Genomic DNA, 16,143 nt, shown 5'->3' on the forward strand with positions numbered 1-16,143 from the left:
GACGAGGGCTTACTTTTCCACCCAATTTGTATCAACAAGTGTATACTTGGGCTGTGTGTGATTGAACGGCCATTTAAAAGGTCCTTAAATTAAAGTTCCCCTCCTATAACAAGGCCCCACAAGTTTGAGGCAGCAGGGCAATTTAGCAAGACCTTGTCTCAAATGCTGTCTCAAAATTTACAGCATGGTGGCACATGACTGTAATCCCAGCTACTCAGAAGGCTGAGGTAGGAGGATCACCAGTTTGATGCTAGCCTGAGCTATATAGAGAGCCCCTGTCTAAAAAGGGGAAGGAGGGCTGGAGGTGTAACAGTAGTAGAGCTCCCCCACCCTGGGGTCAATCCTCACTACTGGAAAAAAAGAAAAAGTCTGGCATGTATCAGCTGAAATGGCATGTGGTGGGGAGGGAAAGGGGGATTTCTGACATCTTTCTTGTATTTAAAATAAATTTTATGAGCTCAGACTTGTGAGCTTTGCAATGCCCAGGAAGCAGATGCCACTCTTTGGGCAGTGGAGTGCTTCTCAGATGGCCTTGGTCACGCTCACAGGTTGGAACACCCCATGCCAGCTGCATGCTGGTGTCTGTCCCCACCCAGCCTCTGAGGAGTGGTGTTACTCTCTGGTTCAGAGCAGAACTTGACCAGCCTGCCAATCTCCAAAATACAATCAATGTGTGACCTTATTCAGCAGATGTCCCGAAGAAACAAGCACAACCCTAGGACAACTTTGAAGCCAAGAAGGGAAGATGAGAAGTTGGGAGAGAGAAAGAGGAGGGAAAAGAAACTTGGCTGGACATGAAAGGTGTCTTGTCCGTCTGTTCCCCATTAGGCGAAATTCTCTCACAATCTGCAGCCTCAACATAATTCTCCTGACCAGAAACTCCCTGGAGAGATAGTATCAGAGGAAAAACAAACAGACTAGCTCTTCTGACAGCAAAGTCACTTAAAAACCAATTTGTGGGGGGAGGAGGGGAGATGTGCATATGTCAGGGGAGGGCACACCTCGAAGCAGGCCTGGACCAGGACCAGAACGGGTCCCCCGGGACAGGTGGCATGTAAGGGCAAGGGAGCTCCAAGAAGCAAAATGCCAGATCGGCTGTCTCAGCATGTGCCTTGTCTGGCTTTTCCATCTGAGAACTCAACACTAAAACTCATGGCGGCTGGGGTACAGCTCAGTGATGAAGCACCTGCCTAGCATGCACAATAAGGCTCTGGGTTCCATCTTTAGCACTGCCAAAAGTAAACACTAAAACCCACTGTGCTGGATCCGCACCCTTGTCATAAGCCCAATTTCCCATTTCTGCCAGCCAGCCGCAGCCAAAGGCAACCGTCCCTGTCAGGGACACAGCTTCCCAGCAGCAGAGGCCTCTCCCAGCCCTTCTGATCACCTTTGAGCTAAGCAGTCCAGCATTTGGGAGTGAAGCACCCCACCAAAGGAGGCTAGGGCAAGGTTCTGCAGGGCTGGGGGTTGGGGCAGGGCAGGCTAGGGCAGCAGCTCCATGCTCAAGTTTCTGGGACAGGCATCCTGTTCTAGGAGAGACTGTTTTTTTAAAGGAAGAAAAACTAATCAGCAGAAAGAAGCTAGAGCTTGCCCCTGCCTCTCGGACTTGTTTATTACTAGGATATCTGATTTCAGCAAAGGAAGCCGGCTCTGAAGCAAGGTTTTTATTGGCCGTGAGCAAGAGGAATTCAGGGTTTGCCTTTGATTTGGCTTCCCCAGAACATGAGGCACTGAAGAGTGCTCCCTGCTTTGATGGAGCAGCTCAGTCTCTGGGCCCCCTCCCAAATTCTGTTTTGGCAGCATGGACACAAATTCCCCTTAGAGGATGAGGGTAGAGAGAGGGGTGGAGTGGAAGGGGATGGAAATGGAGGACGAAGGTGAGCAAGCGGGCGACTAAGCAGGGGGGGCTGCCCTTCCCTGCCCGAGCAAGAGAGGAGCCAGGAGGGCAGGTCTGCTCCGTGAAAGGCTGCAGGCAGCCGGGCCCTGATGGCTTCAATGTGTTCATAGATAAAGCCAGAGACTGGAGAGGCGGCCTCCGCCAGCAGCCAGTGCTCCCCAGCTGTGGCAGGCCCAGGGGAGGGACACCAGCTCCCCCTGGCCCTTGGCTGGGATGGCCTCCAGCCTCCTGCTAGTCTCCAGAGGGAAAGTGCCCCCAACCACTTCTCTCCTTTGTCTTCTGCACCTCCTGCCTGTCTGCCTTCCCTCCCACCCCCTCATCCCCTCTCCACCAGCCCCTGGAGACAGAAGAACCCTGTGGGAGGACTCAAGGCTGGGCCAGCCCCTAAGGCTGCTGGGAGTGCTGCTGGGACCCCAGGGCCATCAGAGATGAGCTGTCCTCAGGGAAGGGGCTATGCCTGTGTCCCGCTCCCCTCCTGTTCTGGATTGAGACTAGGAAGCAGTAAGTGACAGGAGAGCCCCTCTTGGTCTCAGGGTGTGGGTCATCACGGGCATCTCTGTGCCTGCCTCCTTGTCACAGGGCACAGGCTCAGCTGCCAGTGGTGTGTGGGTCGCCAGCATGCTCACCTGTGAGGCCCAGGTCCACTTGGCAGCCAGGGTGGCACTTGGCACTCTGAGCAGTGGCGGGGACGGGGAACAGGGCTCTCACTGTGTATGCTTCAAGGAACCCAGTCATCTAAAGGATGGTGCAGCAAGTTTAAGAACATTCTTTGAGGAAGGGAGTCACAGAAGAGGAAAGATAGCCCACGCTGGGGTAGGAAACTGCTGCACATTCACACTCCACACTCGTGCACACATACACAGCCACAAGTGCACACATGCAGCCACACACATACACACACACATATACAGCCACACATACACATCTATAGACCCAAACATACACAGACATAAACACACATTCATGTATACACAAATGTGCACACACAAGCCACATTGGTTGCTCCCAGACCGGTACTCGGCTGTCTGGCTGTGAATGTCAAATCTGTTCCTGTTCCTCAGAAGCCAGGTTACCTCAGGCCACACTGAGCGTGCAGGTCCCTCGGCTCTAAGGAAGGCAATGTTAAGAGTGGCACTTGTGGCCGTGACCATGCACACAGAGAGGTACCCAGGGTAGAAGCAGGGTCCTGCCCCCCAGCACTTGGGCTCCTCTGGGGGAATCTCCTTGCAGAGATGGCAGAGCCATGATGCACAGAGCAGATAAGGAGGCAGGAAAACTGCCACCACCTTCACCAGTGAAACCTGAAACTGGCTGAGGAGGAAGCCAGGCTGAAGCCCGGAGTCCCCAGGACAAGCTCCCTCAGCTGCTCCCTGAAGACAGCTGACGAAGCAGACTGGAGGCAGGGAGCTGGGAGGCTCCACTTCCCATACCTGCTGCCCAAACATGGGAGACAAGCCCTTTTTCGGTTTCCCTTCACTTTGGACCACTAGGCATAGGGCTGGGGTGAGGCACGGGGTACAGCCCTTGCCTGGAGGGACAAGGACCTGGGTTCCAACCCCACCCAGCATTAAAAAAAATTCTGAAACTGCAGCATCAAAACAGCAAAATCAGCCCGAAGTAAAACCAAAACTAACTACTCTGACTCCCTTACCCTGGACCTCTGGACTCCAGCAGTACACCCAAACTCCCTCACCCCCAGGACTCAGAAAACAGCCACCACCTCCGTCTGCCAGGCCTCTGCCTCCCCGGGGAAGATCCAGGGCTCTGAGGCCAGGGAGAGCCAGAAAGGACTGCCAAGAAAGGCAACAGCAAAGCCCAGAGAGAAGGAGGGGACAAGGAGGCAGGAGGGCCAGCCCCACGCCCCCAGGGCTCCACACAGATGGGCTCCAAACACCTGAGCTGCTAGGCTGCTGTGGAAGGATGAACAGAGGCTGGCTGGCCCGGTGTTCATGGGGCACTTTCCTGAGGTCCCCCCAGTTAGGGCAACACTGTTTGCAGTGTTCAGGAGGGAAGGGGCTGCAGTGAGCCCAGAAGCCAGTGTGGAATCTATGCAGGGCCCTAGCTCTGAGAGCACAGCCCGGTGGGGAGCACCTGAAAGCCGTGAGGATCCCAGGGCATGAAGCCTCTCCCTTCAGGGGCTGCTGGACTGTGGCCCTGGGGAGCAGGGTGGGGTGGGTGTCACTACTTTCAATCATGAGCTCTTCTAAACTGCTCGTTTTTAACCAAACGCATGCATTACTTTAATACGAAATAATCTCTTTAAATAGTAATGAGAGCTAGAAGCAGACTTAGCCCCAAACAGATTTTTGAGGTTGCCTCAACCTCAGGGTCCCTGACACATACATACACACACACACACCTGGGAGGAGCGCTCATTCCTCCTTCCCCAGCCTCTTTTGTTTTGGAGATGCTGGGGATGGAACCCAGGGTCTCGTCCATACTACTGGGCAGTGCTCTGCCACTGAGCTGCAGCCTAGTTCTTGGTTTTCTTCTATGCTGGTCAGGGCCCTTGTGTGAGGTGAGGGAATCCTGATCCCAGGGCAAGGCCGAGCATCAAACCTGCCCACATTGATCACTAAGCACAAGGCTGCAGGTAGTATGGGCAGTGGGTGTCGGGAGAGACAGGGACCCTGCCCAGCAACTTCACCTCCTAACAAAGAGAGGAAGGTGGCCAGACCAAAGGAGAAAGGGGCTGCCCCAACAATGACACACACATATACAACATACCACTGAGCCTGGTGTTGTCTGAGGGGGAATAGTCACATATGGGGCAGCAGAGGGTCTCCAGACACCAGCATAAGACACCCAGCAGGCCCAGTGCCTCAGCTAGGGTGGCCCTGTGCTTCGACCCACACTGCACAGGGTCTGAAGCCAGGGAGAGCGGTGGGAGATGAAGAAAAGACAACAAAGAGACCAAGATTATTCTTTTTTTTTTTTGGTACCAGGGATCAAACTCAGGTCCTTGAGCTTGCAAGGCAGGCAGCGGAACCACTGAGTTAAATCCTCAGCCCCTAAGATTATTCTTGATAGCTGGGACCAGGTGGGACCATACCATCATGAGCTAATGGCCACCTGGCGTCCAGTGCACTCTTTATTTATAGTGTAGGAAGGTGGGGTAACTAGTGCCAGGTGGCCCACATGGCCTAGGCTGAACATGATTGTCTCGTGGCTGGGGCACACCAAAAAAGGAACAAGGATACACAATGTAACTGTCTCCTGGGGCTGTGCCATCCAGGATCTCTACTCTATGGAGTAGAAAGGGAGCAGGGGCCAGGTGAAAGGCCATCTTCAGGCTTGGGGTGCAGCAACCCTGGTCCCCCTCCACCTCCTTCTCCTTCTCCACTTTCTCCTCCCACTCTTCCTCCTCCTCCTCCGACTCCCATTTCTCCACCTCTACTGCCTTCTCTACTTCCTCCTCAACCTCCTCCTCCTCCAGCTCCTATTTCTCCTTCTCTACCTCTTTCTCCTCCACCTCCTCCTCTATCTCCTCCTCTACTTCCTCCTCCTCCATCTCCTCCTCTACCTCCTTCTCTTCCACCTCCTCTTCCAATTCCTTCTCCCTTACATCTTCTTCCTCCACCTCCTCCTCCTCCACCTCCTCCTCCACCTCCTCCTCTACTTCCTCCTCCTCCATCTCCTGCTTTTCTACTTCCTCCTCCTCTACCTCCTCCTCCTTCTCCACTTCTTCCTCCCCCAATTCCTTCTCCCCCACCTCCTCCTCCTCTTCCTCCACCTCCTTCATCTCCTCCTCTACCTCTTCTTTCTCCACTTCCTCCTCCACCTTTTCTTCCTCCTCCTCTACTTCCTCCTCAACCTCCTTCTCCTCCAACTCCTGTTTCTTCTTCTCTACCTTTTTCTCCTCCACCTCCTCCTCTACTTCCTTCTCCTCCATCTCCTGCTTTTCTACTTCCTTCCTCCTATACCTCCTTCTCCTTCTCCATGTTCTCCTCCCCCATCTCCTCCTCCTCCTCTGGTTTTTCTTCCTTGATGCTGAAGCCACACGTCCACAGACCTGCATCAAAACATAGGCACACATCTGTAATCCCAGCACTCTGGGAGCCTGAGGCAGGAAGATCACAAGTTTGAGCCCACACTGGACAACTTATGACTTATCAAAACCCTGTCTCAAAATTAAAAGGAAAAGGGTTGGGGATGTAGCTCGGTGTGAAGGCCCTGGGTTCAATCCCTAGTACTGAAACAAAACACCACTTCTGTTGGCTCACATGTCACATCCTTCTCTCCCTTCCACCTGCCCCCTGGCCCCTGCCACTAGCTGTCAGCTTCCTCACACAAGCTCAGGGCAGGGCTGCCTACCCGAAGGGATGCTCGTTTTCCCCTCTATCTCTGGCCAGAAGAGGCTGTGGATGGACCAGCCCCTCAACAGGTTTAGGACAGGCCACAGACCCAGCACCAGGTGGAAGCTGGCTTCCTACATCACAACCCTGTCATCCCCAGAGGCCCACAGGGCTGAGCCAGGGCCCTCCCTGCTGCACAGCCATCTGGGCTCCTACTGGACTGTCCTTGGCCAGAGCCAAGATTGACTCTCTAGTCACTAGCCCTCGGGCCTCACCTGTCCTCCTCACACCCACCTTCCCCAAGGCCTCCAGTGCACGAGCGCAGCCCCTCTCTTCTGCAATGCAAGCCCAATGCCTAGCAATTTTCTGTCAGAAAATCTGTGTGACTCAGAGTAGAAAACATAAATCCTTTTTCTTCTGCTGTCACACACAACAATCAGCGAAGGAGACTTCTGTGACCCCGAAAGGTGTAGGGGTGCCCCAGCAGCACACCCCACAGCGGCTGGGTGTCATCTAACCAGTTGAGTTCCGATACTCCTTCTTGGAGGTAGTGTCAGAGCCCCCCAAACTGAGGCTCCGTCCTCAGGACCCCTCCCCTTTCTGTATTTTACTTATTTAATTTTTATTTTGGTTTGATTTGTTCGAGACAGGATCTCACTATGTAGTCCAGGTTGGCCTCAAACTAGTGGTGCTCCTGCCTCAGCCTCCTGAGTGCTGATTACAGGTGTGCACCACCACACCTAGCCCCACCTGCACTTTAGATGCCTGTCACAGCCAAGTGGTTTTCTCTGTGCTTCTGACAATCTGCTCTGAGTGAAGCTTCCTGCAGCCCCCTTGCTGGGTCTGATTTATGTGTGGAACAGATTACAGAACTCAGGGAGGCACATTTGCTGGTTTATTGTAAAGGATATCACAAAGGGTACAGCGGTAAAGATTTGTAGGGCAAGGTCTGGGGCTGAGGCAGAGCCCTTGAGCCTTCTCTATGGTCAGCTACCTGAAAGTTCAACAAGCCAGTCCTTTTGAGTTCCTGGTTTTGGTTTTGTTTTGTTGGGGCCTGAACCCAGGGGCATCCCCAGCCCTTTTAAAATTTTATTACACATGGACTTGCTAAATTGCCCAGAGTGGGCAACTCTCCTGCCTCAGCCGCCCAAGTATCTGAGATGACAGGCATGGGCCACCACACTGGCTCTTGTGTTTCTGCAGAAGCTTCGTTGCCCAGGCGTCTCTGATTACACTCCTGACGAGGAGATCAGTTGACCTTCAGCCCTCCCCCTAGTCCTGCCCTGGTCTTCCCTGTGTCCAGCCCACCCTGGGCCCACCCAGGGGCCATATCAGGGACTTCCATTAGCACACAGAGAGGCACTTAGCATTTCCCAGATTCCCAGAAAGTCAGCGTCTGCCAGGAATGGGGATAGGACCAAGTGCACTTGCACTCCACGCTCAGACCACACCAGGGTCCTCCCCTCCTCCCCTCTACCTCCTCTGTCCCAGACCCGCTGTGATTCCCCCTGGACTGTGGTGCTGGCCTACCCTGCCGTCCCCGCACCCCCAAACTTGTCTCCTGCCGCTACTCCGACAGAGGGGATTTCAGCCTAACTCTGGCAGATTATTTCTCTTCTCAAACCCTCCTACCTTCTCCTCTCACCAACAGAATTCAAAGTTCTTTTCTGACTTCATCTGGACACTGCAACCCCGACACTTACATCTTTCTCTTTTGCTCCTTTTACCAATTCCTGACTCCCAGCTGCGCCCTGTTCCCTCTGAGAATTGTGGAACCAATAAACCCATAACAAAGCCGAGCACTGATAGAAGTAGCGAGAGACTCAGTATCGGCCAAGAATAGAAGACATGTGAGATTAAATTCCCAAACCAGAAAAAAAAAATAATAATAAATTCCCAAACTGTTATAGGGCAAAGGAATTTGGGGGGAGGTAGGCTAATAAAGGAGAGGAATTGACTGGGTATAGTTACACACGCCTGTAATCCCAGCACTTGGCAGGCTGAGGCAGGAGGATCTCCATGAGTTCAAGGTCAGCCTGCACTACAGAGTGAGACCCTGTCTCAAAAAACAATATTTTGGGGGCCGGGGATGTAGCTCAGTGGCATCACACTTGCCTGGCAAGCACAAGGTCCTGAGTTCAATCCCTGGTACAGGAAAAAAAAAATTTCTTTTTAAGATCAATGGAGTTAAGCAGGGCAAGGGATGAAGAAGGGTGGGAAGACTGGGGCAGGCATCACCATGCCAAGCTAGATTATGAATATTAAATCATGGGTTTAGTATTGTCCATCTCCCACTGTAACTTAATGAAACCGAAGTCTGTCTAATGATTGATTCACTGCTACATCTTCAGTGCCTGAAACAGTATCTAGCATATAATAAATGCTCAAAAAATAACTTTTGACTGGGTGTGGTGGTGCACCCCTGTAATCCCAGCAGTCTGGGAGGCTGAGGCAGGAAGACCAAAGGTTTAAGGTGAGAATGTATGAAGACGCATCTATTTCAGAGTCAATTTTTAAAGCCTAGTTTTTTTACTTTATAAACTGTGAATATGAGTGTGCCAGAAGCATATGCTATAACTCCAATGATATTTAAATTTCACTTTTTCTTTGAGCCTACTCCTTTTGAAGTCTATATAAACTTATTTTGAAATATAGTCTGTATTTATGAATATAACAAAAATACCTTTTGCATGTAAAAACCACTTTGATTACAAAGGCGTACTCTTTCATGGCAATGAGGAAATGTAGTGATTATTTTAATATTTCTATTAAACATGTCTAACTGTAAAAAAAATAGAAAGAAAGAAAGTAAGTTAGTTTGAGCTGAGCCTGGGCCAATTAACAACTTAGTGAGGACCTGTCTCAAAATAAAAAATACAAAAAGGGCTGAGAATGTAGTTCAGTGTGAAGGCCCTGGGTTTAATTCCTATTACTACAACAAAACAAAACAAAACAAAACCAAATACAACCCCCCTACCACTAAATCCTCTTATCACGCAGGAAACACCAAGAGCTCTCAGGATCAGTGTTATGAACCGGGGACAGAGACTAAACATATATTTGTATTTAGGGGATGGAGGGAAGTGGAAGGTAGGGAAGGGGAAGGGAAGTAAAACAGATCAAGATGTGGTATGTACATGTATCAGTTCCCTTTAGTGGATATATTTATTATGTATCAAAAACAAATACTAAAATACAAGAGGGGGAAATTAAAAATACATACTGGTATGAGAGCACACAGACATAAACTCCTGCCACCAGCAGAACCCATAAGCAGACAGAGGGTCAGGTGCCATCCACCAGAAGCGGAATTGGGCCCAACCAGGACGGAGCACTCGGCCTGCGACATCCCAGCACCACCCCATCTCCACCTCCTGTTATCTCCCCTCCAAGAAAGCAGCATAGTAATAGAGAAGGAAGAGCCCAGCTTCCAAACAGGCCAGTTCTAGCAGCCTAGATAAGGACATCCCCCTGCTTTAATTTTTACAAGAAAAGCGACTTTGCAACAACCCATCACTTTTTGTCTTCAGTTTCTGCTTTCCTCAGCCCTTTTTGCCTATAAAACCAGCTTTGTCTGCTCAGCCTCTGCCAGAGAATGAGGTTTTGCTCATCTAGAATCACAACATATGAAAAATAATAGTCACAAAAGCCATTTAAGATCTCTCACATGTGTTGTAATTGTGTCTTTGAGGCTTTATTGCATCCCATTTCACAAGTGAGAACACTGAGGCCAAAGTAGATAGGCTGATGCACCCAGAGTCCATGACCCATCAGCCAGGGAGCCGGAACCTGGCTCTGAACAGCTCCCAGGGCAGGAAGTGTTCCTTCCCCTGGAGACTCTGAGGGACCTCACTCAGAGAGCTTCTCAGGAGGATGAGGTTCATACATTCAAGCTCTGCCTGGGCCACTTAGCAAGATCCTGTCCCCAAATGAAAAGTGCAAAGGGCTGGTGATACAGCTCAGAGAGAGAGAGCACTCCTGGGTTTGATTCCCAGGAGTGCAAGGGGAAAAGGTGACTCCGGCTTTAGGAGACAGAGATGACGAGATGACGACCCTTCCCTCGGGTCATAGCCAGGTGCTTTCTGGGTGGTGGAATCCCCACCAGCAGATGCTTATCTGGGTGGCTCCCACAACCCTGGTTCCTTCCATTCCTCCTGGCCCACGAAGGGTGTTCCAGCAGGACAGGCGCCTTGCAGTCCCCGAGGACAGGACAGGGAAGAGGCAAGAGGGAGGGCCCTAGAGCCACCCTGGGGGGCTGAGCTACCTACATCTCTAGCCCCAGAATTACAATCTTTTTTATTTGCCTATTTATTTATTTATTTATTTATTTATTTATTTATTTATTTTTGAGACAGGGTCTTACTATGTAGTTCGGGCTGGGCTTGAACTCACTATATACCGAGGTTGGCCTTGAACTCACAGCAATCCTCTTGCTTCAGCCTCCCAAGTGCCACCACACTCAGCTACTCATTTATTTTTGCAGTACTGCAGATTGAATCCAAGACCTCATGCAGTGTTTTTTAAAAATTTTTATTTATTCTCTAGCCTTTATTAAAAAATTTATTTTGAGATAGAGTCTTGCTAAGTTGCCTACACTGGGCTCAAACTTGCAATCCTCATGCCTCAGCCTCTGGAGTAGCTGGAATTATAGATGAGTAATCATGCCAGCTCCTTTCGTGTTTGTTTTCATTGTTTTGGTGTTGGTTTTTTGAGACAGGGTCTCACTATGTAGTCCATGCTGGCCTTGAACACTATGTACCCCAGGTTAGCCTCAAACTCATGGAGATCTTCTTCCTGCCTCAGCCTTTTGAGTGCTGGGGTTACAGGTTTGCACCACCACACCTGACTTCCAGCTCCTTTCTTGTATTCTGTATTCACTCCCTTCCCTTCTCCTGGCTTTGGCTTTGTAGTGAAGTTCCTTGCAAAGTTTCTGTTTCCCTGGCCCCACTGAGGACTAAGTGAAGGGGACCCTGATGCTAGAATCAGCAGTGCGTCAGAAGAGGATTTTTTAAAGGGTTGGCTCAGAGAGAGCCAGGGAATCCAAGATAGCAAACCTCAAGGGAAAGTAGAACTCGGGGAACTGTTGAGAGCTTTTTTCCTCCCGAAAATTATAGAGAATGACAGTTACAGTGTCGGGCTCTGGCGCCAAGTCCCGACATCCAGCCCCAGTTCTCCAGTGCAGTGTGGCGGGGGTGTGGGGTGGTGGACAGCATGTGGTCAACATGCATAGGGACCTGGGTCCAGTCCCCAGAGCAGCTCAACAGCAGCAGTAAGTAATCCGTTTCTTCGCTCACCCAGAGACCTGAACACACGGCTAGTTCGGGTGCCTCTCCGCCCCTCAGGAGCCCCTTGTTGCCCTATTGGGAGGACTAAATGAACCAAGTCCTGGAAACACACAGAACCAGAGCTGGGCAAATACTCAGCGCTCAGCAGATGTTGGTCCCCTCACCCACCTCTCGAAGTGGCCCTGGCCCAGCCCTGCCCCTCCTCCAGGAGGTCAGCTAGCAGCCACACTTTTTAAGAAAGTATGTTTTGGCAGGGGTGGTGGCACAGGCTTGTAGTCCCAGCACTCAGGAAGCTGAGGCAAGTGGATTGCCAGTTCAAGGCCAGCACAGGCAACTTAATGAGAAGCTTGTTTAAAAAAAATAAATAAAATTAAAATTAAAAAAAAAAAAAGCACATACCTGTAATCCCAGCTGAGTCAGGAGGGTCACTCAGCCCTGGAAGTTCAGGACAAGCCTGGGGAATATAGTGAGACCTTTTCTTTTTTTTCAAAGAAGCCAGACACAGAAGTTAGATCTTAGGGGAGGAAGACAGTTGATGTGAACCTCCAGACCCTTATGTGATAAGGTCTAGTAGAGGAGACAAAATTGGTCTAAAATTTTTGGTAAGACCCCTTCCTTGCCCTGGTCAAAATTAATTTGGCCTTTATTGTTCTCGTGGCATCTTATCCCAGTGTTCACTGAAAAGCCTGTCACCTATTAAAGTGCATTTAAGGGTGGGAGGGCAGGTAAAAATGATTAAGATGTGATAGGAACATGTACCACTTCCTCATGGTGAATGTAATCATTTTGTACTGCAAGCCAATACTAACAAAGAAGAAGCAAACAAAACAAGAGAGTGGGGATATAGCTCAATGATTGATCACTTCCCTAGCATGCTTGAGGCCTTGGGGTTGACCCCCAGCATTACCAAACACATTTAAAAACAAAGTGTATTTCATCAGCCCAGCTCCCAACCTGAATCTTCTGAGGCTGGGAACTAAGTGTGAGTAATCCTCCTATCTCAAACAAACCTTAAACAGGAACCTTTTATTTTGCTTATTTTATTTAAGAGACAGAGTCTCCCTACATTGCCAACCAACTCCTGCACTCAGGAGTTTCTCCTGCCCCAGCCTCCCAAGTAGCTGGGACTATAGGCATGTAACATCACACCTACATTATTTTATTTGTAAAACAAGAAGATTTAGATGTGTAAGTCATTCATTCCTCTGTGTACCTCTGAGGGAGCACCCTATGGGAAAACCTTTGGCCCAGCATTCACTTCCCCGGACTTCAGGCTGTATTGCTCAGTGACTCAGTTTCCTCATTCATCCTTACAAAATGGGAAAGTGACTCCTACCCCACCCTTCCTGGGCAGTATAGAAGCCAAATATGATGACCCTGGAACACGAGTGGGTTTTGGGGGGAGGGGTATTTGTTTTGTAGTACTACAGATTAAACCCAGGGTCTTTGCCCTTAGCTACATTTGGAGCCTCTTTTGAGTATTTTTAATTTTGAGACAGGGTCTCAATAAGTTGCTAAGTTGCCCAGGCTGAGCTTGAACTTGTGATCCTCCTGCCTCAGCCCCGTAGCCCTGGGATTATAGATTTGTGCCACACCATTTGGCTTTTTTTCTTTTTTTCTTTCTTTTTAGACATGGTCCCCCCATGTAGTTTAGGCTGGCCTGGAACTTGAGGTCCTTCTGCCTCAGCCTCCTGAGTGCTGGGATAATAGGAGTAGCCACCGTGCCCTAGCCTGCACAGGAGGGCTGTACATGTCTGCACCAGGTACCTCATTCCCACCCTGGGGAACCCTGGATTCTTGGTAATGTCAACGACATCTGGCCACTATTCAGCCTTGGAGAGTGGGTGGGACAGGAGAATTCCTTTCTGGACTTTGTCTGCATTTAGCAAAAAAAGATCACAGAAAAGCCATGCTGGGGGAGGCCTCTCTCTTCTTTTTCTCCCAGGTTTCCCTGTCTTGAGTGGAGGCCTGCATATGTAGCCCTGCCTGGCCGTCCTGGGCTCTTCTACCCTTTTTCTGAGGAATGCAGCCCCAGCCCCAGCCCCTGCTGGAGGAGCCCATTCCCCTTCTCCCTTCCTCCGTTTGCAATCACTATTTATTTATCTTTGGAAGTTCAAGGAACCAGAGCCTGCAACTGGGAGACTTGTGGAGCCAGGGAGGGAGGGCAAAGGAGCCAGTGTCTGCTGCCAGCCACAGTGGTCCTGGGAAAGCAGGGCCAAGCTCATGAAAGAAGGCTGGGTCACCTTGGGGCCACCTTGGTGCTGCAGGGGCAGGTAGGGGGCAGCAGTCCTGCTTCAGTCCTGGCAGCCAGACTTTTAGCAGAAAAGAAAGGCTGTTTGGTGGAAAGACCATCCTTCCTGGGGAAACTGAGGGAGCACTGTAGCTCATCCAGCACCACCAGCACTTTCACCCCCTCCCAGTTGTCAAGGTAGAGCCTGTCCAAGCCGCCCCCATTTCCTCTTTCCCATACCACAATCTACAGATACCCCAAGAAGTTATGGGTTGGTACAAAGTCCAACAGCTAGTAAAAGGCAGGGCTAAGCCTAGAACGGATTGTGCAGTGCTCTGCCCACACCCTGTCACACAACCTTCTCGTTTTCCTTCTTTCTACCCACTGTCCCCCCAACAACACACACACACACACACACACACACACACACACACACACACACACACACACACGGTGGCCAGATCTAGCAGTATCTGCTTCAGCCTTTGACCTCTCCTTGGCCGAATGACACGCACCCCCCGCCGGGCGAGGTCACTGCTGGCTGGATAAGGTCTGCTGCCTCCTTGTCCCAGGCTTGTACCCTCCTACCCTCCTGCGGTGGCCTCATCATAGCTGGAGACCAGGAGCAGGGTGTGAGAGTAAGAACCAAAGTCCAGACTGGCCGTCGAGTCAGACTGGGGCCAGCGGAAACTTCCCAGCGGTGAGCAAAGATCGGTCCCCAGCATGGAGCACCGGACTTCTCAGGGTCAGTCCGCGGGTCCGCGAAAGCCCTAGAGGCCCAGGAATCGGGCTGGAGGAGCCCGAGGAGCCGGAGTTGGAAGGTGTTGTGGACAGACACGGTGTTGGCTCAGTGATCCGAGTTGGGCTGTGGCCCCGGGCTAAAGGAAAGGGTCGGGAGGGGGTGCAGGGGACCCAGCAAGGGTGCGGGGTGTCCAGCCGGCTCGCCCCTCCCACTGGGGCAGGGCTCGGCCTCGGAGGGAGGCGCTAGGGCCTCGCGGAGTGGCGCGGCGGCTAGGGGCGGGCGGCGGGAGCGGCGCCGAGCCGCCTCCATCCATGGCCCGGAGCGGCGGCGGGAGCCCGGCTCGATCCGCTAGGTCCCAGCCCAGCCCCGCGAGCAAGGGACGAGCAGGGGCCCGCCCGCCGCCGCCGAGGAGAGCCGTGCCGAGGCTGGGGCCGCCCTCCCAGCGCTGACAGCCGGGTCGCGCCCTCCCCCGCGGGCCGCGCCGGACATGCCCCCGGGGCGCGGCGGCGGGTACCCCAGGGCTCGCCTCCGCCCAGGGACCCCCGGCCCGCCCTCGGGCGTCCCCGGCCCCCGCTGAGCGCGCCGCGCACGCCGGGGTCCCTGCGCTGTGCGTCCCCGCGGGCGATGGGTTGATGGGCGACGCGGGACGCAGGATGCGGGAGGCGCCCGCGCTCCTGCTGCTGCCGCTGCTGCCCTGGCTGCTGCTCCTGGCGCCCGAGACGCGGGGCGCCCCCGGCTGCCCGGTGCCCATTCGCAGCTGCAAGTGTTCCGGGGAGCGACCCAAGGGGGTCGGCGGCGGCGCCCCTAACCCGGCGCGCAGGAGAGTGGCGTGCGGCGGAGGGGATCTCCTGGAGCCTCCCGAACCCAGCCTTCTGCCGAACGGCACCGTCACGCTGTGAGTACCCTACCTGGCCGGCGAGGACCGAGGGACGCGGGACGCGGGGTACAGGAGGAGGGCAAGTGGCGATCCTCCCACTCCAGGGACCCGAGGGCAGGCCCGAGTGCAGAGGCTTGGAGAAGAGGGGAAAGATTGGGGTTCTGGAGCCTAGAGAGAGGAAGGGGCTGCGGGGGTAGGTGCGCCCCTGCGTAGGTGTGGTGGGGTGTGCGCCCGTCGCCAGTGTGCCAGGTTTCCAGCCTGGCTTGCGCTGGGGGCTCTGGGGACTTGAGCGGGGTGGGAGTAGGGAAGGCTCAGAAAGGATCGACGCTGGGGTCTTCGCCAACGCGGACACGCCCAGGTCCGTGCTGAGGTGTCCCCTGCATTTACTGGGTGGGGGCGACTCCGATCGGGGGCAGCCGGTCCGCCCCCGTGGGCCTTCCAACCCGTTTTTCCTGTCTGGACTGACAGCCGTGAGGCTGAGCTCTGAAAAATCTCCCCGTGGAAGGCGGGCGCCTCTGGTCTGAACGAGACCCCAGCGTCCCGATTGCTCTTGGGCCCCTCTCCGGAGCACTGTGCGCATTTGTGCAGTGAACTTGTGCCGGGTCCGTGTTTTCCCTCCCCTGCAAAAACTCGAGCTTTGGCCGGTTTTCGACGAACTTCTTTGCGCCAAGATTGCAAAGAAACCAACCGGGCTGAGCGGAGCCCCCCCCCCGCGCCCCTTCCGTGATCCCCACCGCGATCCCCACCGCCACCGGGGCTCCATTCAGCCCTCGTTGCCAGCCGGAGGGGGCTGTGCCCTCCCATTGGGGTCTCAAGT

The 16,143-nt window shown here is 52.9% G+C and overlaps 1 protein-coding gene across 2 annotated transcripts in view; it reads left to right on the forward strand.

Moving 5' to 3' along the window:
• Nucleotides 1-14,214: 14,214 nt before the first annotated feature.
• The window catches only part of Adgra2 (adhesion G protein-coupled receptor A2), a 38,463-nt gene continuing 36,534 nt past the window's right edge, over nt 14,215-16,143 (forward strand). The window contains exon 1 of one of the 2 annotated variants that reach the window (XM_021236823.2): nt 14,215-15,344. In XM_021236823.2, the coding sequence (XP_021092482.1) occupies nt 15,082-15,344 (263 nt within the window). In that variant the 5' untranslated portion in view covers nt 14,215-15,081. The remainder of the gene's footprint in view (nt 15,345-16,143) is intronic. The other variant, XM_004855382.3, reaches the window with a different exon arrangement.

This window comes from Heterocephalus glaber, unplaced genomic scaffold (genome assembly GCF_053883595.1).
Source record: "Heterocephalus glaber isolate CG9 unplaced genomic scaffold, H.glaber_assembly_v1.0 deba00001461, whole genome shotgun sequence".
Taxonomy (NCBI): Eukaryota; Metazoa; Chordata; class Mammalia; order Rodentia; family Bathyergidae; genus Heterocephalus; species Heterocephalus glaber.